The sequence below is a fragment of the Hoplias malabaricus genome, chromosome 5, assembly GCF_029633855.1.
Source record: "Hoplias malabaricus isolate fHopMal1 chromosome 5, fHopMal1.hap1, whole genome shotgun sequence".
Lineage (NCBI taxonomy): Eukaryota > Metazoa > Chordata > Actinopteri > Characiformes > Erythrinidae > Hoplias > Hoplias malabaricus.
This window is the reverse complement of record NC_089804.1, coordinates 42018546-42040636: the sequence shown is the minus strand read 5'-3', so window position 1 is coordinate 42040636 and position 22091 is coordinate 42018546. Positions and strand designations below refer to the sequence as shown.

General features: G+C 43.5%; 1 protein-coding gene across 1 annotated transcript in view; it reads left to right on the top strand.

Moving 5' to 3' along the window:
• srgap2 (SLIT-ROBO Rho GTPase activating protein 2) overlaps positions 1–22091 on the top strand; it is a 133381-nt gene that overhangs the window by 43379 nt on the left and 67911 nt on the right. Inside the window, 1 exon segment of the mRNA XM_066670575.1 lies at positions 13212–13404. Within this exon segment, the coding sequence (XP_066526672.1) occupies positions 13212–13404 (193 nt within the window).

The window sequence follows — 22091 nt, the reverse complement described above, 5'->3', positions numbered from 1 at the left end:
ACTTTCAAATCTGTTTACCTTCCCCCTCTTTGTGTTCATGATGTTATAACCACGTATGTGTGAGTGTGTATTAATATTGTGGTTGCTCTCAGGCACATCAGGTTATAAAATACTAAGCTTAAGCTCAAGCACAGGCTAATTATGGAATCAAATGGTTTGGCTGTAGTTGAACAGGTTCTTGTATCTCCATGCCAATGTCAGCTGCTAATTTTGAAAGCAAACAGAGATTACAGTTCACCCTGAACACCAGTCATGTGTTTGATTATTTTCTTGTGAGTATTCACGTTGTAAACTCAAATAAACTCACAGTGACAGCTAGCCAGGCTACACGGTTGGGTTAGTTATAACCTAGCGTGTACAGCTAAAGCCCGTCAACATGGAGCCAGATATTTTTAAAAAATCTTTGCCAATATCTCCATCCAGAAGAATGCAAAAGCGGCTGCATTATCACGACAGTCCACTAGGGGCCCATAGTACATCTTTAAGAAAGACATCAAAACACCATGAAGCAAGAGAAAAACAGGGGATTAATCCCAAATCACACCATACTCGCTATATAGTGCGCTACACAAGTCTTGGAATGACTGAATCTAGATCTTAATATTTCTAATATTACATTCATATCTATTTATTGTTTAGAATCTGAACTCGAGTGCTATCTGCATGTGTACATTGTAGTTGTATAACACATGTAATTCACTATAAAGGGAGATCCAGAGATCTGCTCCTCCCTCCTAACTCCTGGGCTCTCGCGCTGAAGTGAGCTGAGGCTCATGTTTAGACGGCGGAGGAAAACACTGCTGTGTTGTTTGACCTTTGTGGCATTTTGACCAAAACATGTCAGAGGCGTTTACTTAAGACCTCAGAACTGTTACAATATTTACAATAGTGAATAAAATGTGCCATTAAAGCGTGAAATATATTATTGATCAACAACTACTTCTGCCTAGGGGTTGGGTATGAGACAGTGAGGGTCACCAACAGTGTTTTTCTTTTAGTATTTTGATTATTAATCAAGCAAATCATGTGATTGTCTATGATGTGTTTCTTCACGCTGTTTTCTTGCTGTTGTGTGTATTGTGGAAGAATGTCGGTTTCCACAGTAACCATCTTGATTATGGAAATTGGGGAAGGGGAACGCTTTGATAATATTCCGCTCGCTTGGGTTTATGTTCGAGCGTCGTTGCACGGGCACGCGCACACGCACACGTGCATGCACACACTCGCTTCCTGTTCTTTTGTTCCTCTTTGCGAAGATTTCTTTTTGCTCTGACAGCTGCTCCATAATGGGACCATGTCCCTTTTCCACTTCTTCATTCTGATTCTCATTGGCATCGAGAGTCACTTTCCTCCTAAATCCCCTCCCTCCGACTTCCACCACCACCTCCTCCTCCTCCTCCCTTTCCTCCATCTGTGCCGTGCCATATGATCCTCTAGATGGTTTCAGAGTGGAAGACCATAACTGGGGGCTCTTTTTTTATAATCAATTTGAAGACACTGAGCATGTGGAACTTTAAAGAGTTTTTCCTAAAGGTCAGTCTTTGGGGGCCTGGTTTTTAATTTGCAGATTACGTGAGTGATAAGGATTTCTTTCTTTCCTCTATTTATTCTACTTTCCAGCCCCTAAACTAACATTACACGTTCAGATTGTTTCCTAAAGCTTATTAAACAGGAACCTGTAGTGAGTGCCTTCTAAGAGGAGGATCATTTGAGACTGTGAATGATAAAACTACAGATTGGTCCGATCCCACCCTCTATCAGTATGGAGTCCAGGATTGTCGTCGTTCACTCATCGGATATCAGACGGACATGCCGTAATTTAACGTAACAAGTCATCACTGCTTCAGAATCCATCCCACATCTCAACCTGACCCCCCCCACACACACACATCAACTTCATTCTGTAACTGAGGCACTGTGCACAGGAAGAACGAAGGTTGTTGTCTGTGTGACAGCCTCCTGTCCACACGAAGATGGAGGATGCTTTTGAAGGGGAATTTTGACAACTCCGTCATCAGGGTGGATGTGATTGTACAGGGAAAACCAAGCTTTGTAAAACTGAGAGAGAGAGAGAGAGAGAGAGAGAGACAGAGATAGAGAGAGAGAGAGAGAGACTTACTGAAGAGCCTAAATGTTCTATTCTATTGTACTCTTAGGACACAAATAGAGAGAGAACGAGAAAATGAAAGAGAGAAAAAAGTAGAGGAAGTAAAACAGGAAATAAAGAGAAAGAGAAACATATTTGAATCATTTCACATTTGAGTCATCGTGTGTTTTGTTTGTTTGTTTGTTTTGGAAACACTGTGTGTGTGGACAGAGATACAGTAGCAGTCAAAAGTTTGGAGACACCCACTCAGGGAGGGGTTCCTTTGTTTTTGGGCCGTTTTCCACATGTTGTGAATGTACAGCACCACAGTCAAAAGTTTGGAGATCTTCTCATTCAATGGTTTTTCTTTGTTTTTTTATTATTTTCTCCGTTGTAAATGAATGTGGAAGACATTAAAACTATGAAGGAACTCATATGGAATTATGTAGTGAACAGAGAAGTGTTAAAGGAACCAGAATATGTTTTATACTTTAGACTCTTCATAGTAGCCCCCTGTTGCTTCATGAGGTCGACACCTGGAACGGTTCTCAGTCAAACAGCTGTGGCTCGTCGAGAGTTAATCTGTAGACCCTCTCCCTTCTGAATGTGTCTGAGACTGTAACTGGGGTTGTACAGAGGTAGGGGCTGGTACACAGCTCTATACAGTGACTAGCTCTACTCCACCAATCACTGATGAGGAGGTGTGTCCAAACTTTTGACTGGTACTGTATTTTGTATTTTGTATATTGCTCTTCTAGTAATAAGTGCTGTGTGGTCTATATTACTGATATATGATGATAGTTAAACAAGCTCTTGTATCAGAATCTGTATCGATATCAGAGCTGTGTGGATCAGCCCCATCACTAGATAAATCTCCAGCCGGGCCATTCCAGGCACTCTCTCTCCTGAAACCGTATCTCCTCCTACTTCTGCACTCTCTGTACTTCTCTCCCTCAGCGAAGAGCTCGTCCTTCCTCAGAGGATTAGGGCTGGCATGTCTGGAACTAATAGATTCCACCCTGTTGAAAAATCTTATTAAGCAGTGGATGGAATTGCAGAATGGACCCGAGGCAATGGAGGAAGGACAATATGGCGACACACACCAACAACTGTTTGCCTTCTCATTAGTCTCCAACCCCTTACGGCTGAAGCACCAACCACAGACCCTTGTTTATCATTCTTCCCAGAGTAGGAAAACTGATCTATAGATTGTCCATGTAATTACACTGAACGATCACTGGATTAGGAACACGTACCCTGTATCTACACTCACTGTCCATTTTATCAGCTCCACTCACCAAACAGGAGCACATTATAGTTAAGTTACAGATTGCTGGAGTTTTTAAACCCTGTGTCCACTCTCTGTCCACTCTGTGAGACACTCCCCCCTCGTTGGTCCACCTTGTAGATGTAAAGTCAGTAGCTCATCAGTAGACTGTGCAGAGACAGTAGCTCATCTGTCTCTGCACAGTGTGTGTCGCTCGTCCTCTAGTCCTTCATCAGTGACACAGGACGCTGTCGGCTGGATGTTTTCAGTCGGTGGACTGTTCTCAGTCCAGACACTGAGGGGTTTAAAAACTCCAGCAGCACTGCTGTGACTGATCCACTCTACACCAGCACAACACACACTAACACACCACCACCACATCAGTGTCACTGCAGCGCTGAGAATGATCCACCACCACATCACACCTGCTCTGTGGGGGTCCTGTGGCGGTTCTGACCATTGCAGAGCAGCTGAAGCCAGTCCACCACCGTCGTTTCCTCCTGCTGTTTCCAAGCCAAGCAAACTCGCTTCCTCCCAGACTGTCCTCCGCTTCCTGTTTGCTGAGAGGAATGAAGGGTTTCCTCTGAACTGCTCCCATGATGCAAGCACACCCCACCACCACCGCCACCACCCCTCACCGCCAACCTCCGGCAGAAACAAACCACACACTGTCTTCTTCCAGACTTCCAATTTCATTATTGTTCTTGCCTTTGTAAAACTGTCCATAAAAGTTTAGGATACAATGGGAATGCTCAGAGCTGCACAACACTGAGTATTATTTAACCACACATGCACGCACACACTCATCTCTCCTTTCCTTCTCCTCAGTATCATACACCACAGCTGTGAGTCAAAGGCTGGGCCACACAGAGAACACTGCACTAATCCCTTCTGAAGAACGTGTGTGTGCTCAACCCCTCTACTCTGAACTCAGCTTGAGACTTGCTGTTACAGCTCTTTGTGTCTCTGCAGCTTCACGTCTCTGACTGTGTTCAGTAACAGGGATGGTTTTAATGGCCCAGAGGCAAGAAGAGAAACAGAGAGAGTCATGTGTTTCAAATCTGTGAAGGCTGCCTTCTGCACATCTGCTCAGATCGCTGGAAAGCTCTCAACATCTCGCAACAAAACGCCGAAAGCTTCTTAATCGTAAAGGTTTATCCACAAGACCCCTTTAGTCAGGAAGACAAGATTGGAATCTGTTATGAAATTACAGTCAGGTCTAAAGAACATGACTCGTGGACCCTGTGAAGCTCTGGGAAGTGTGCTCTAATTTATTTTATTTTAAGATTTTCCCAGCGTCTGAAAAATAAGCTAATTCATTCTTCCTGCTTTGTGTGTTTTATTTTATTATGTATTTATTTTCAACGGCAGAAAACCTTTGTGAACACACAATACTGACAGCTTTTGACAAATGTTTGGACATAAACTCATGCATTGGCTGCTGACAGCCTCTAAATATTGGTCACGTTTTTGTCAAATTCCAAAACCAACAAAATTCAGTTTCACAAAGGAGAGGACTGTTGAGAATTGAGAATTTTCTTTTATTTTAAAGGTTTGTAAACAGAATATTTCTGTATTTAATTGTTTATTTTGTATTTGTGTTTCTCGCTTCTGGCCCTGTTTCGCCAGGAGGGGGGCATCCAGTCAGACACTGGCTGCTGGAGATAAACCCCGCTCACCGAGTACATGCCCCGCTATGTCAGCAGAAGCCCACTAGTTTTACGTCTCCACACACACCCACCAACTCCAGCAGTCAATGGCTGACTAGATCCCACCCTCCAGTCTAAACATGGCACAGAAGCGAGAATCTTTTCAAACTAAAAGCCTGAGAAGATGCTTATTAAAATGCGCAAATACAAAATAAGAGATTAAATATGGAATTATACTGTTTATAAACCTATTTATAAACCTCCCAATATTAATAACAGCCCTCTCTTTTTCAAAGTTTGATGTCTGTTATGAATTCCGCTTCTTGGTTCTCGAAACTTTTGGCCGTATTTTGACGCCACAGAAGGGCACCAGACTGTGCTTTTGATGTCTGTAGCGTGGTGTTTTCTGCTGTCTGTAATGGCTCTCTGTTGGAGAATGCTGCAAACCACCCACTCATCAGTTTTGCACGGATGAGTAAAGTCACAACAGTGACCCTGCTGGCCCTGTGTTTGTTTGTATCCATGGGTGCTCCTGATAGCATGTGTATGCGCTTTGTTTTCACACGCCAGACCTTCAGACAGAAGTGTCAGAGGCGTGATGTTCTGGTCCCTTTCCTTGGTCGCCATGGCGCCGCAGCGTTCCGGAAACCTGGAACATACTCGGTGTTTTGAAGCCCTGATGCTCCATGCTGGTCACAGCAATCTCCCGCATTAAAGCCCTGGCAATTTGCCCGGAGTCTGGAGCCCATGCCCAGGGACCGTAATGAGACATGGCAGACTTTGGGTGGGGCTGTCCTGGACAGCCGGCCGACTGCTGTCGTGGAAATGAGCGCAGTGACAGCTGGGGTCAGGAGAGGCAGCCGCAGGGAATGGGCTTCGGAGAGGCTACTCTGTGCACTTGTGCCCAAGAAATGTACAGACTGCATGATATTGACAAAACACAGGTATTGCACACTGAATATTGCCCTGTGTTATACTTCATGAAATCGATATCGTTTGTTTTTACATTATTTATTTACATTGTATTACATTAATAACGTGATTGATCAATAAAACATTGACCTGGAGCTGTAAATAATCTGGATTCTCAACACTAGAGGTGTAACAATGCTCTCATTGGGACTTGTTTAATTTACATTTGAGTTTAAATTAAAGAGTCCTTACTTTGCTACAATTAATAGCATTTTCCTTACAATTTAAGCTTTTAATGTATATTTAAATGTGAAATACAAACACCAACACAAAGCAGTTATGTTTATATTAATAGTGTCTATTGATTTAAAAAATGTAATCACAACAATAAAATTTAAATGCTAGTACCTCCTAATAATTTTTTGAGGTGTAGCATGAAATGCAATGCAAAGTAGTGAGAGGAAACCTCACGTTTTTTGTTTATTTTACTTCACAATATCTCAGCTGCTGTACTTTTGGTGTTTTGTTTTTTTTTTAATTTACAGTGATCCCTCGTTTTTCGCGGGGGATGTGTTCCAAAGACCAACCACGAAAAACAAATTTCCGCGAAGTAGAGTAAAGATATTTTTTTATGTATTTAACGAGTATTTGGACTTTTAAAACCCTCCCTGTTACTGTTAATAACCCACCATTTGCATTAAACAGTCGTTCTCTAATGTTTTTCAGCTGGAACTACATGTGATATCCTACCAGTTTCTTTAATAGAGTCATTCCTAAGCTGTGATTTAGCGTCAGTAAATTTCACTCGGATGTGGATATGAACAATACATGTACTGTACGTAAGAAATACTTACGTTTTTCCTAGATTTTCCCTCAATATCCACGATATAGCGGCCATAAGCCCCACTGAATAAACCTGCGAAGTAGAGAATCCACGAAAGATGAACCGCGAAGTAGCGAGGGATTACTGTAGTTAGAATCTCTTAATTTGCTGAGTAAATATTTCAGGGAGAGCTTTAACACTATTGGTGCAGCTCAGGGCCCAAAAAGGTGATGAAACAAGAGCTCCTTGTATGTGTGTGTATGGGAAAACGAGAGAGCGGAAGGAGGAGGAAGTTAAAGGTGAGAGTTAGTTGTGTGTGTAAATGTATATTGTAAATGTAATGTGTTATATATAAACAAGCCGAGCCTGATGTACACAGTAGTGTACTTAACACAGTGTGCTGTATACATTATTCATTAGCTGTTATTAGTGTTCATTAACACAACCCTTTCACTACAGAGTTCCAGCCTGTCTCCTCATCCCTCATTTGTGAGCCATCCTCTGAGTGAAGAGCTCTATAATCAATAATAGATGGGCGTGTAATTCCACGTCTGAACAGAAATCGTAGCAGGAGGCAGGTTTGATCAGCTGGTGGGGAAACAGCAGGTGTTTTCAGGAGGTAATGCTTTGTTCCAGTTCCTAATGAAGACCCTATTCAGGCTGTTGCGGTGTTCCTTAAGACACCACTGCTCACCACATGAAAGAGTAACATCTGTGTGACTGTGATGCTCCCACAGCTGAGGTCTAATGAGATCATTCAATAAGGCCCCATCTCCAAGTGCAGATTCGGGAAAGTAGGAGGGTAGTGATGGTTTTTCAGAGAGTGCACAGAGAGGGCTATGGGTCACTGCTTCATAACAAGCTCAGACGCACTAATCCAGAATGTGTGTTTAATGTTTATGGCCGTGGCTCACTGTGTCGCTCAATAAATCTTGTATGGATCAGAGCCTTTTAATCTTCTGTGGCTGAATGCAAGCACTCACGCTTCAGATTGTCACACTGCATGTTGATGGTGAGAATAGTAAGAACACTTGAATGGTGATGCTCTAAGCCTGTCCTGCGGCGTTGCAGTTGCAGTCAAACATTCCTTGAGTAAATGTATTCATGGCTGTACACTGTGAAGATCGTTCTCCGGTTCAAGCTAAAAACAACTTTAGTGTAGTTAAGATCAACAAAAAATATAGTACATCAGTTTTTCAGATCCACATCAGTGCTTTTTATGCATTTAAGGATGCACCAGACCACCCTAATGGACACCAAATCTAAGATGCTAGCTGCATGAAAGTAAACACAGATTGAAAGAGCTTCATAAGTCTGGTGAATAAAACGTACAGACAAGTTAGCCACGTACAAACAGACATACCATTCCACCTTAAAACACTCGCCAGTAATTAACGTAAACAAAGAGAGAAAAGCTCAGCGTTTCCCCAGAATCACTGATGTTGCCTTTAAATCCTACTCTTACTCTTTTGGTTTTCGATTATTTATGAGAATGACTAATATGTTTCAGTCTTTTGTCGTGTTATTTATACGTTTTTTTTTTTCTGTATTATCTGTTATCTATGTTTTACTTTGATGCTTTGGTTCATTGGACAGTGCCGTGGTCAACACTTGTTTATATGCTTCATGTGCTTTATAAATTGAGGTTGATTTTGACAAAAAAATATACGAATATTTAGCAGATTTCAGGACCCCGTTTAGTGTGAAAACAGTTGGTGCAAAAGGCAGTCTCGCTGCCACACAGTTCCAGGGCCCTGGGGTCATGTGTGTCACTGTCTGCGTCTGGGTTTTTACTTCTGTTTATTGTTATTACTGTGTCTGCGTGGGTTTCCTCTGGGCACTCTGGTTTCCTCCTGCAGTCTATCAACACATGAGTGTGTGAGTTATTAAGTGTGTGATGATCATGTGATGCCCTGCAGTGGCCTAGCACCGTATCCAAGGTGTGTTCTTGTGTTGCACCCCGATATTCCAGGTAGGCTATGATCCCACTGTGCCCCAGACCAGAAGCAGTTACAGAAGGTGAATGAATCATATCCAGTGCCTTATTTGAATGCAAGCTTCAAACTCCACAGGCCCAACCTCTGTGGTGTTTCTCATTCTTTCCAGCTTCACTCTCCCCACTGTAATAGGTACATTCTGCGTATTCTGTCAGTTATATTCTATTCTAGTCACATTTTTACTGTCCGTGTGAAAACGAAGTTTTCGCAGTGTTACGTAATTGATTTTGTCGACATTAGTCTTGAGTTATTATAATGTCCTTCGGTGTCTGGCAGTGCGAAATGGATTTTTAAAGTGTTCTCATACTGTCCTCTCAAAGCCCTTTTCTAGGATACATAATTTAAAAGCTGCAGTGCAATAGCCACTGTAGAAAGAGCTGCAGTACTTTTAAATGTTCAGCCTACACTTGGTCTCGAGGACCAGAAGGGACGTTTACAGTCTGCTCTATTTTTAGAGACTCAAGGATTTTGCAACTGCGTCCGTTTCCCCTTCTACACATTTATCTGAAGCCGGGAGAGTTTTTTTTCCCCCTCCTGGTCTCAGAATAGTACCATGGCCAGAGAGGTTTCACCACAGTATTTCCCCAGCTTTTGGAGCATTTTATGAGATCCTGATACTTACGGAAAATCTGAGTTTGGCTGCTCGGCAACTGTGGTCATGCCCTATCACGGTTCTACCAGCATTTCTGCTTCATGCTCGGTTTGGTGGAATTGGTGTTCACTCTGAAAGCTGTCTGAAGTTTGAGATTTATGTGATGTGTTGGAATCTAGGTCTGGGATCTGATGTCATAAATCAGGTATGTTACAGTGAGTCAGGGTGGAGGGTGCGCTGTACGTGGTTTAAAGTGTGCCCCTTTAAAAAATTCTCTATTTCAAGTGGTATATAGCCCTCCCCCTCGACCCTACCCCTCTTTTTCCAAAATGAGCTGAGACACCCCACCCCTGACCCTAGGTAAAACAGAGGGTTAGGGCTAAGGGCTGAAGTGGGTTTCACTTTTAATGTGGAACGGCCTGCGTCCGAATTAATGTCAGTCACACGAATTTAGCAGTAACCCAAAATACTGCTGCGTCAGCCATGGTCTTTTGAAAATTTGCATGGAATTTGGCGCCACCCCTTTCACTGTTGGGGTGTGTTTGGGACTGTTTGAAGGTTGTTCAGGTGCATGTTCACTGTAATATTTGGGAAGAGGAGTGTGTGTGTGTGTGATGGTGTGTGAGGTTCCCCCAGTGAGTGACCTGTGATATGACCAGTTCACAGAGTTAATCGTTGCCTACTAGTAGTCTAGAATCTGGACAGATCAACCTCACTCAGTGTCTTTCAGCCAAATCCAGCCCTGCCCTTACCCCCTTTATGCCCCAGTGCCTATTCGGGTCACCTGACTGAGGCTGAGAGCTGTGGCAGCTGGGAGTGTCTGGCCACACACACACAATTATAACACTGACTTTGTATTGCTGCTTGATTCACCACTTCAGTATCCCAAAGATATGAAATAATGGTCTGTTACTTAAAGGTGTAACTCGGCCACTGGGAGACTTCACACTGAAACAGTAATACTGACGGTCAGGGATTTTACTCTAGTTCACTCTGAGCCCTGTAACCGTTCAATGTCTAGTCCACATTTGGTTCTGAATTCATTAAGCACATGGGGAAGTCTTAAATCTGTGTTTTCTGAAGGTGCCAATCATCAGCCCGAGGGGTATGAAGCCCCCAGCGACTTTGAAGCTTGAGTTTCCAGCACCTTTGGCTCGAGTGATCATGAACTAATAAGTACCTGACCTCACCAGTTCACTAATGGCTGAATGCAATCAAATACTCACAGAAATGTTAGCTAATTTGGAAAGCCCATTGTTGCAGTAAGTGTAATAACTGTACACAGTAAGTGATCAAGTAAGATCTAATTCCCAGTCCTTCTCTTAACAAATGAACCATTCAACATCGCTGAAATCCGACTGTGACACGCTGACTCTTTGATTTATCACGACACGTTGGGTTCGACACACATCGTTTCGCTCTGGCCTTTATGGAAGTGGAAATAGAAATTGCCGGGTGCTTCTGAAAGGCTCTGCGAGTCTCTCGGGGCAGTGCAGAAGGACGTTGACTCACTTCCTCTCATGGTAAATTATACAGCGAGCTGCAAATTATACATGGCAGTGTTATCAACACATGTTGACAAAGCATGCAAGTCGAGGGGCCAGACTAGTCATTATCTTGGTCTGAGAATTTACACACAGTTTTACAGTGCTTGCCCTTTAATATCATTGCTTGGCGGATGCGTCATGATGGTGGCGTTCACAGTGGGGAATACCCTGCTGCCAAACTCGTGCTGATGGACTTGGTTTCTGTCTGAAGTGAACCTTCCTCTCAGTCTTGTGTTGTTGTTGTTACTTTATACAGAGAAAGAGAGAGGTACAGAGAGAGAGAGAGAGCGCGAGAGAAAGACAGAGAGAGTGTGTGACGAGGAAAATCCCACTTCTCTTTGGTGTCATAGTGGAATTGCCCTCTCAGCTTAAAACACAATAGAGCAGACAGGGCCGGTGGTCATAGCTCTCTGCTCGGCTCTGAGCTGGACTCTGGACAGCAGCAGGATCATGGAGACCAAAGTCATCAGGTTTCTGTATAGCAGGAAATGCAAAGGTATTGTACGCAGTTTTAATACAGATATCGTTTATAAAGTTTGACTTGGAGGGTTTGGACTCTGCATGAAGTTTGTTCAAGTTTCTTCAGCTGCTTTGGAAGTTGTTTCACCTCCTGCAGACTTCAGTACTCCATTTCTTTTCCACAGCGATGGTGTATTCATTTGAAATGAGTCATAAGTTAAGCATTCTTGTTGTTTTTAGTCAGTCTTGTCATTTATCAGTCAAACGAGAACTGTTTCAAATGCAGAGTTAGCGATGATTATACGTGTTTATATCATTTAGATTCGACTATTGTGATGCTTTTTCTTTCTTTGTTTAATATTCCACCTGCAGACAGTTCAGTTATTCACCTATCGCCACCTTAATCACTGCATTATTTTTCTTAATGACGGTGAAACAAAGTCAGATGCGCTCTCATTCAAATAGTTAACACTGTCTATGGGGACCAGCTTAACTTTGACATTTTCTTGACAAATTACAGGGCACTTTTTCTATTTATTTGCTCATTTCAGTGACTTATTTTCAGCGTTGTGAATGTATTAATTCTTTGGTCATTAGTTTACAGTCGTCCATCTGTTAAACAGCTGTGAGTAGGTACTGTATGAGACAGTCTCCACTGTATTTTTATAGCCAGATTACTTTACTGTAGTCGGTCTTTCTTGTATTGTAATGGATCTTTCTAACATCGCAAGGCAAGTGAAGTGGTCTCCCCAGAGCTTATGCAAACATAATAATTCAATATTTCAATTGGCCGTCTGTATTGAGTGGAGTAAATTAATTTGGGCCCGTGCTTGAGTGCTCTGCGAATGAAAGGGAGAAGCAGAGAGAGGGAGAGAAAAGGTTGAGAGAGTGGTGGACGAGAATGAATAGCGATAAGCGAGGCTCAACTCTCTCAGGAGCTGCGAGGATGTGAGAGGGATCTGTTTTACATTTTACGCTGAGCTTAATGTCTTTATTCAACATCATTAGAGTTAGTTGTGTAATAAGAGACACGTGTAAAGCGTGGGAATATTTTTTATTTTAAAATGTTGTATCAGTGTCTTCTTGAGTATTTGGAAAGGGAAGATTACATTAAGAAACGGTTCGATCGAATGGTGAAATGAAAGTGAAATCAGGTTTTAGAATCAGAGGATGAATCAGGTTTTACAGAGAATGAACCAATATTACGATTCACTGCCGTTTTTTTGTGACACACACAGTCAATACATTCCTGGGTGGGTCATACCTCAGGTGTTGAAATGTAGATGAAGAGATGAGCCTGATTTGACTCTGAATGTTGTTAAAACCTGTGTGTTGGTTTTGTGAAGCTGCGCAGAACATTGTTAGGATCCGGCAGATGGATGGCCTACTTTTTCTCCTAAAATAACATGCTTGTATGTGTCTGCAACAATGTCTTTACCGATGCATTACTTCACTACCACTGTTAACGCAGTTGTAGTGTGTGCCTTTGCACCCAAAGCCAGTTGTTTGATTCGTAAGCATTGACTGGAGAAGTTGCACCACTACATTTGTTTTTCCAGTTTTGAGCAATGTGTAGCATGTGTCTCATTTAATTTCGGAATGAACCTCCAGTTACTAAAATTCAGATAGTGTTTCCTCCTTTAGTTACTTTCACTACATCTATGAAGCTTCCAGTTTAGGCTTCTGAACAGAAGGTAATGTCACTAAGGCAAACTAAACAGCACACAATTTCACATGGAACCGATGGGACACCTGTTTGAAAACTGACAGTATGTAAAAAACAGTAAGAAATATAAAGCTTTATCAGCGCTGTACTGTTGTCCTCTGTGCTGGACACTTGAAGTTCATACTAAACGATCTCGCTCTTTGTCTTTGGCAGAAATCCGGGCTCAGCTGGTGGAGCAGCTCAAATGTCTCGACCAGCAGTGTGAGCTCCGTGTGCAGCTCCTCCAGGACCTGCAAGACTTCTTCCGCAAGAAGGCAGAGATTGAGATGGACTACTCCCGCAACCTGGAGAAGCTGGCTGAGAGGTTCCTGACCAAGACTCGCAGCACCAAGGACCACCAGTTCAAGTAAGACGTCATTTTCTCTCACTGACCACACCGCAGCACTTTGTAGTTCTGTAATTACACACGTTAGTCCATCTGCTGTTCTGCATGCTTTTTGGCTCAGGACCCCCTCAGAGCAGGTGTGATGTGGTGGTGGATCATTCTCAGCGCTGCAGTGACACTGACGTGGTGGTGGTGTGTTAGTGCGTGTTGTGCTGGTGTAGAGTGGATCAGACACAGCAGTGCTGCTGGAGTTTTTAAACCCTGTGTCCACTCTCTGTCCACTCTGTGAGACACTCCTCCCTCGTTGGTCCACCTTGTAGATGTAGAGTCAGAGACAGTAGCTCATCTGTCACTGCACAGTGTGTGTCACTCGTCCTCTAGTCCTTCAGCAGTGACACAGGACGCTGTCGGCTGGATGTTTTTTGTCGGGGGACTGGTCTAAATTCTAGGTGGAGGTCCTGAGTTTTGAAGAACAAAGTGAAATGGGGCAAGCAAAGTATGCAGAGCAGCAGATGGACTACTGTCTGTAACTGTAGAACTACAAAGCGCTCCTTTATGGTCAGTGGAGCTGAGGGAATGGACAGTGTGGTGTGTTTTGGTGTGTGTTTGTGGCAGTGCCTTTGTGAGTGTGTGAGGCCCTGTGCCCAGTGATTCTTGACCATAAACAGGATGAAGTGGTTACAGAAGATGAGTGAATGCATGTTGAAGGGGCAGTGTGTGTTTAGTATTTTTCTGTTGCACATATGCTCTTACACAGTCACACCACTGCCAGCCTTTTTGTACTGAGTGGGTGAAAATGATGATCCTTCATGATCCTTAATGTCCACAGTTAGAGACGCCGCTGTTACGTAAGCAGCTTTGTGTCGGTCCCTGATGCCGTATGATGTTACAGTGGAGAGGGTTTTTGACAGAGGAATTTAGTGGAGCCCATACTTCCAAGGGCTTTGGTTCTGCTCCAATGCCCTATATTCAACATTAGTATTATGTGCCAGCGAAGGCTTTATGGCACATTACCGTGGAACAGCAGATGAAGAGCGGATCAGAGCGCTAGCTTTCTCTGAAGTCCTGATTTATAATGATTTTATTTTCTCTCCTGTTGTGTACACCCCCCTCTTAGGCTTTTGTTATTAACACAATTCACCTTCCAGGAGCTGCCAAGTGGTGAAAAAATGGGCTTTTGCATTGAGATATGAGACGGTCTAAGTGCCGTAATGTTGTTTTTGTGGTCGACTACAAACAGGCTTCCCGTCCTCTCATAAAGTTGGGTTGCCAGGGAAGGCAGGTGGTCATTATGTGCTCTGAAAATCATACTTTGGCCAGGAGCTCGGGGAAGCTGGTGCCATTAAGAAATGTAGGCTACATGACTTTCTCACATGCCGTATTTACCCTGTGCTCATGAAATATTGATATCTGCCTCAGTGCCTGAAATCAGCATTTTGTGTCCCGTGCTACAGTTGGGCTGGTGGTGCAGGTAATGGATTCACTTTTTTTGGAACAACCTCGAGGCAAGTTTGTGCACTTGGTGACTTTCAAGATGTTCCAAAAAATTGGTAGAAGCTGACTCAAATACTCTGTGTACTCTGGTATTAGCTGGTCGTGATATCATTCTGTGGAGAAGGGGCAGGGGGAAGTGAGGGAAATGTGGAGAAAAACCAAGAATGTGAGCAAGACGTACACGTCTGTCTGTGCAAACGTTCTGAAGCACTCCAGTGCTGAACGGCTAAGGCCACACATACTTGTTGATTTAAAGTAACACTATGTAGTATATTGACCTTAAAATTACAGCTTCAGAATCATTGGGATGCTTCACTGACCTGTACAAGAGAGAATGGAGTCACTGTTGTGGCTTCTCTGGGAACAGCACTGCAGAAAATGCACTGTATAACTTTTGGAGGAGGGTAGGAAACCATATCACTCCCTCAGCTTCTCCATTGATTTCAGGAGACTAAGGACAAAAAAATAGGGTGTGTTCCCGCCTTGCGCCCAGTGATTTCAGGTTGGCTCTGGATCCACCACCGCCCTGAACTGGATAAGGGTTACAGACAATGAATGAATGAATGAATGAATGAATGAATGAATGAACAATACAGTTCCAATATTGATATAACAATATAACAGCCACAGAAAAACTGCCAAGAAAAAATAAGAAACATGACATCACAGTCAAATATAAACCTCTTGGCTTAGTCAATATTAATTTTAAAGTTAGTTTAAGAAATGAGAACTGATCTCATTGCCTGCTAACGACATCATATCCTCATTATTTAAATCTATTGAATTATTGTCCAGCCCTAATTAGGCAATGCGTTTTCTTATTTTGTAGATCTATTTAATGAGGCTCTAATACGTATCTCCACTCCTCTAAATCTGTTATCTGTTTGGCTAATGTTACTGGTGTGAGTGGGGTGTTGGGACAGAGGCTTTACAGAAGGCTAAAGCAGCGGCGAGATTGGCACGCTAAGCCCTTTAATGGCTCTCTAGTGTCGCGAACACATGTCCAGCTGCCAAGCCAAGGCCTTTCTAAAGCTACACGTGCGCAGCCGTGTTTACATCATCAGAATCGTTTGTGATTTAGGCGGGAAATCACACAAGGTCTTTCCTGGAATCTGTGTTTGGATTCTTTTACAGCTTATTAGCTTTCCTCCTTCCAGAAGGATCTGCTTTCTGGTGAGAGAAAGGGATGTGGGAGTATCGTGGGTTTACTTTTCACATTCACACCACAGAGCTCTTTACAAGCTCCTCTCAGTTTGCTTTGTGAAGTTTTGACTGGATTTTGACTGCGTTCTTGGCTCTTCTCTTTAAGTTGAGGGGCATTCCGAGATCCTGACAGTTTTGCCTCCGGCACAGTTCTGGCAGCAGGAGATATCAAACTTTCTCTTCTCTTTTCTCATGTCTCTGTTTTCACTTCCTTCTTTCTTACCCCTCCTCCCTTCACCCCGTGCTTTAGTCTGTTTGTTCTCCATTTGTCTCTGCATTTTCTAGTTTCAGAACAGTCATCCACTCAGTACAAGTGACCCTCACTCCAGATAACAGCGTGAAAGAGAGGAAAGCCCACCTTAACGTGAACAAGAAACTGTTACTGTTAGTCGTTTTAGTATTGATTACCACGATTTAAAAACCTCACGCAGGGTACAGCATCAATCAAATTTCCAAACCATGGGTTTGTTGTGTTAGAGGAAACAGAGCCCATTTACCTCACCCTCCTGATTTCACTCCCCAGACTCTTTCCACCTTAAACAGTGCTCAATAACAGTCTGACACCAACATTAACTTTAACTTCTACCTTAAATCGAGTGCATTTTGAGGATTACTCTCTTTCTCTCTCTCTCTCTCTCTCTCTCTCTCTTGTTCTCTCTCTCAATCCCTCTCTCTCTCTCTCTCTCTCTCTCTCTCTCTCTCTGTCTCAATCTCTATCTCTCTCTCTCTCTCTCTCTCTGTCTCAATCTCTCTCTCTCTCTCTCTGTCTCAATCTCTCACTCTCTCAATCTCTCTCTCTCTCTGTCTCAATCTCTCTCTCTCACTCTCACTCTCTCAATCTCTCTCTCTCTCTCACTCACTCTCTCTCAATCTCTCTCTCTGTCTCAATCTCTCTCTCTCTGTCTCAATCTCTCACTCTCTCAATCTCTCTCTCTGTCTCAATCTCTCACTCTCACTCTCTCAATCTCTCTCTCTCTCTCTCACTCACTCTCTCTCAATCTCTCTCTCTTTCTCTGTCTCAATCTCTCTCTCTCACTCACTCTCTCTCAATCTCTCTCTCTCTCTGTCTCAATCTCTCTCTCACTCTCTCTCTTTCTCTCTCTGTCTCTCTCTCTCTCACTCTCTCAATCTCTCTCTCACACTCTCTCTCTCTCTCTCTCTCTCTCTCTCTCTCTCTCTCTCTCTCTCTCTCTCTCTCTCTCTCTCTCTCTCTCTCCACAGAATGTCCACAATGCTTTGGTGTAGGCAGCCTGATCCCACTGACCCATGTCTTCTATTATACACACACACACACACACACACACACACAAACAGGGCCTCAGGAATCCAGCTCCAACATCTGTCTGCTTAAGGAATGAAAGCTGCATCTGCTAGGACTGTGGTGCCATGAAGGAATGCAAGGTATTTTCCGGCCTTGCTTGTCCAGTAGAGAGTGGGGCTGTCAGTCAGGGGGGCCCTGGCCTCCTCGTTGCTTGAGGGGCTCTGGGATGAGCACCGATGAGGGGTGATCCCTCCGAGGTCCCTGGTATTCTGGCTATGCGTTGGCCTGCCGAGCCAACACTTCGCCTGCCCCTGACAACAGCTGGAGCGAACGAGGCTTGACTTCTGTGTGTGAAGAATGATAATGAGCAGTGTTTTGTGGGTAAGGCTGGGTAGAAGTCCGCTATGGGTTCAATCTGCAAAACCAGAGCGGCATTGATAAAGAACCTTCAGATTTCAAACTGATTTTCTTACTGAGAGTTACAACATGGCTGCCTACCGGCCGACTGTACATGTGACACTTGTACCATGTAAATGCCTTCAGGGGAGAGTGAGAGAGAAGAAAGAGGAAGAAGGGTACGCTTAGGGCTGTCGAAAAGCTCATAAAGACTTAAGTGTTTCAACTTGAGAGTGATGTGTGTCACATTCTCATCGTCCCAATTTTACCAAGCGCCGACTGCAGGGAAGATCTCCTCTGCAACCTGTGAATCAGAGTTCAGGGAAATCATAACTGTGATTACTGAAAATTGGCTCACTGTAGAGTTTTGGAAGTGTTGTCATATAGTGTCATTTCACTCTGTTTGCTCCATCGTCATAGACTTGAGTGTGATCACACTTAAGATACAAAGCTGTGAGTCGAGGCTTGATTTCACTTGAGTCAATGAACCTTGCCTTAAGATAGTGGACTTTAAACACTAGAAAAAAATCTCATATACGTATATTTAAAGATTAGGACCGATTGTGATTGATTATAAAATAATAATAATAATAATAATAATAATAACAAACAAATTTATCGCACAGTTTTTTTTTCTACATTAGCAGGCTAAGCAGCAGTTCTATGAAAGTGTCAAACAAATAAATACAGTGGAATTTGAGTTCCTAACTTGTGTTTATTGATAGTCAGAAAACATGTTATTTCTCACTAATTCAAGGAATAAGGTTTAAAAGACCATTGGTCCCCCCCCAACGGTGTTCGGAAACTCTAATAGGCGTCTTGCCTGTGACGTAGATGGTGGACAACAACTCTAGAAGCTGCACTTTATTTAATGCAAAATGACGAAAAGGTGTGTTGTTTTTGGCTGCAATAATTCAATGTACAGTGGGACATCTGTGCACAAATGGCCCAAAGATCCCAAAATATCCAGAAAATGGACTAAATTTGTCAACTTTAAACGGGCACTTTGGAAAGGACCATCCGCTCACTCCGTTATCTGTAGCTCATTTCACTGGCGCTTTTCCAACAATATGGGAATGTAAGGAAACCAACGAAAGGTGTTCAAGAGCCTCTGTAACATGGAGGTAAACAGGGTAAGGACACTCTGTGTCTGTTTTAGTTGGTGTTAGTTAACGTTAGCTGGACTTGCTAAACTCGGTGGCTCAGATTATACTCGGCTACGTAGCTGCATTACGGAGGTTTATAGTGTCGGATGAATTCGAGTTCGACTTTGATCACATTTACAAGAATAACGGTTCCTCTAAATTTGAGTTTAGCTTATTGCTAGGCTATTGTCATGAATAATGTTGGTTATTTAGCTAGCTAGATACTGTCATAACAGTCAGTCATAACGGTGTTTTACCGCGGCGTTGTTCAGCTGTTGTCCACCAGTGACGTCACAGTTGCGTTCAAATTGTCAGTTTTAAAGCAAATTAAGCTGCTATTTTCATTTTAATTCATATTTATATATGTCAGTAACTACAATAATGTCAAATATTCATGGAGGTCCATTAAGTGGTGCTTAGCCTTTAAGACTGCAGCTTGCATCCTCCAGGGTGTGTTCCCACCTTGTGCCCAATGATTTCAGGTAGGCTCTGGACCCACCGCGACCCTGAACTGGATAAGGGTTACAGATAATGAATGAACGAATGAAGACTGCAGCTTTTATTAATGCATGTTTTTTTTTACCAAATGTAGCTTTTTACTAAAAGTCTAGAGACAGAGAGAGGTTTTACTGCAAAAACGGCAAAGTGGAAATGAGAAAAACAAACAGAGATCATTCGAATCCTGAGCCCAGACTGTCGAAGTATAGACGCAATATTAAGGACAACATTTAACTGAATGAAAAAGACGTGGCCGATCTTAGCATCATTGGGATCCTAAAACAAAGTCTCAAAAGTTTGAGAACCACTGCACTGTGCAGTTTCATTCTGAAAGGGTGACGTTGGTAGAAATACTGAGATGGCACCAGTAATGTGTTCATAAAAGCATATGGGGGCACAGTTAGTCATGACACAGTAGAACTAACATCAACACAGAGCTGAGGGTCTGAGGAACTGAGACTGTCTCATTTGTGTTGCCTGTTTCAGACCGAGCGGTGCAGACTGGAGGACTTTCATTTCCTATCTCTCCTGAAGTGTCTCACTGGTGTATTCCCAGCTTCATTCTGACTGGAAACTAGACATAAAACTTTTGTCAACAGAGTAGAGAATAAACCACATTCTGTCACGTGTACGTCACAAGCAACAGAGGAAGTGGGATCTGTGATTATGAAGGGGTGGGTATCCAGTATCACTTTAGTAGACGTGTGTGTTGTTTTAGGCTACGTTCACATCACAAAACTCATTCATTAATTCAGATTGTTTCTTCGCTCTGATCACATTTGGCTGTTTTGACAGTTGATGTTCACGAATGTAAGTGACCTATATCCGGGTGTAACGTGAATGAATCAGGTTATTGATTGACACTTTGTATTAAAAGCTGATGTGTTAGATCAGGTGAATCCAGTTCTGCTCTGGAAGCCTGCCATCAGCTCATACACTGTACATTATTAGGACGAGGAGGTGAAAAAACGGCTGGCTCGCTTTTACTGCTGCGCCAAGAGATCATCTGAATCCCAAGTATCACCCTACACCCTTGGTAGTGCACAGTGCAGGTCATAAAATAAGGGGCTTCACACTCGTGTAGTCCGTCGTATGTTGAATTCTAAGCTTCACGTCTTCAAGTTGACCTCGTGCTCTGTCTGAGTGTAGTAGTGTAATAGTCTTTGAAGTGCACTATGTATTATGGGGTATTTGGGATACAGCTGTTTTATGGTGCACGGCCGATGACAGGAAGCACATCCGTACAGACATGTATCTTTACACTTTTTTTATAGCGCCTTTCTAGACACCCAAGGACGCTTTACAATCCACACTGCTCAGAACACTCAATCCACACACACACTGGTGAGAAGCGGCAGCCAAACACGCACGGCGTACTCTCAACCAGGAACGACCGTCCACCTGGAGGACTGCATCGGGCACTAGGGTTTAACCCAGGATAGAGCACCAATCCATATCTGGGCTCACACATACAGACACTCATTCACACACCAGGACAGTTATTACAGAAGCCAATTCACCTATCCACCTATTTTTGGACTGTGGGAGGAAACCGGAGACCCCGGAGGAAACCCACACAGACACGGGGAGAACATGGAAACTCCACCCAGATGGGACTTGAACCCAAGATCCCAGCGCTGGGAGGCGAACGTGCTCACCACTAAGCCACCGTGCCGCCAAGATTTGTAAACATCTACAAAATGCAAAGATAAATCATTAAATTAACTGAATTATCAAATATAGATCACCTCCTGTGAAGTAGCTGTGATATTTTAAACACAAAGGAGTGCAATATGTCATCGTCTTCCCAAAGGCATTACGAGGGGCAAACAAACCGAAAACATTTTTAACTCCGTAAGTGACATGTGATTCTACAGCTCAATGGTCAGCTCTGTTTGGGTCTGATGTCCTCCAGGCTCTATACATATGATTAATTTTCACGCTGCCTCACGTTCTGTGTGTGTGTGTGTGTGTGTGTGTGTGTGCGCGTGTGTGTGTGTGAGTGTGTGTGTGTCTGTGTGTGTGTGCGCGTGTGTGTGTGTGTGTGTGCGTGTCTGTGTGTGTATGCGTGTCTGTGTGTGTGTGCGTGTCTGTGTGTGTGTGTGTGCGTGTGTGTGCATGTGTTTGTGTGTGTGTTTGTGTCTGTGTGTGTGTGTGTGCGTCTGTGTGTGTGTGTGTGTGTGTGTGTGTCTGAGTGTGTCTGTGTGTGTGTGTGTGTATGTCTGTGTGTGTGTGGTGTGTGTGTGTGTGGTGTGTGTGTGTGTGGTGTGTGTGTGTGTGTGTGTGTGTGTGTGTCTGAGTGTGTCTGTGTGTGTGTGTGTGTATGTCTGTGTGTGTGTGTGTGTGCGTGTCTGTGTGTGTGTGGTGTGTGTGTGTGTGGCGTGTGTGTGTGTGTGTGTGTGTGTGTGTGTGTGTCTGTGCGTGTGTGTGTGTGTCTGTGCGTGTGTGTGTGTGTGCGCGTCTGTGTGTGTGTGGTGTGTGTGTGTGTGGTGTGTGTGTGTGGTGTGTGTGTGTGTGTGTGTGTGGTGTGTGTGTGTGTGTGTGTGTGTGTGTGTGTGTGTGTGGTGTGTGTGTGTGTGTGTGTGTGTGTGTGTGGAAGTCCCTTCATAAAAAGCCTCTTAGCGTCCAGGACTCCATCCTCTTGTCCATTGGGCCCAGTTCCTGCCGTGCCACTGTGTCACGACTGTGGCATATGTCACCATGGGAACCCC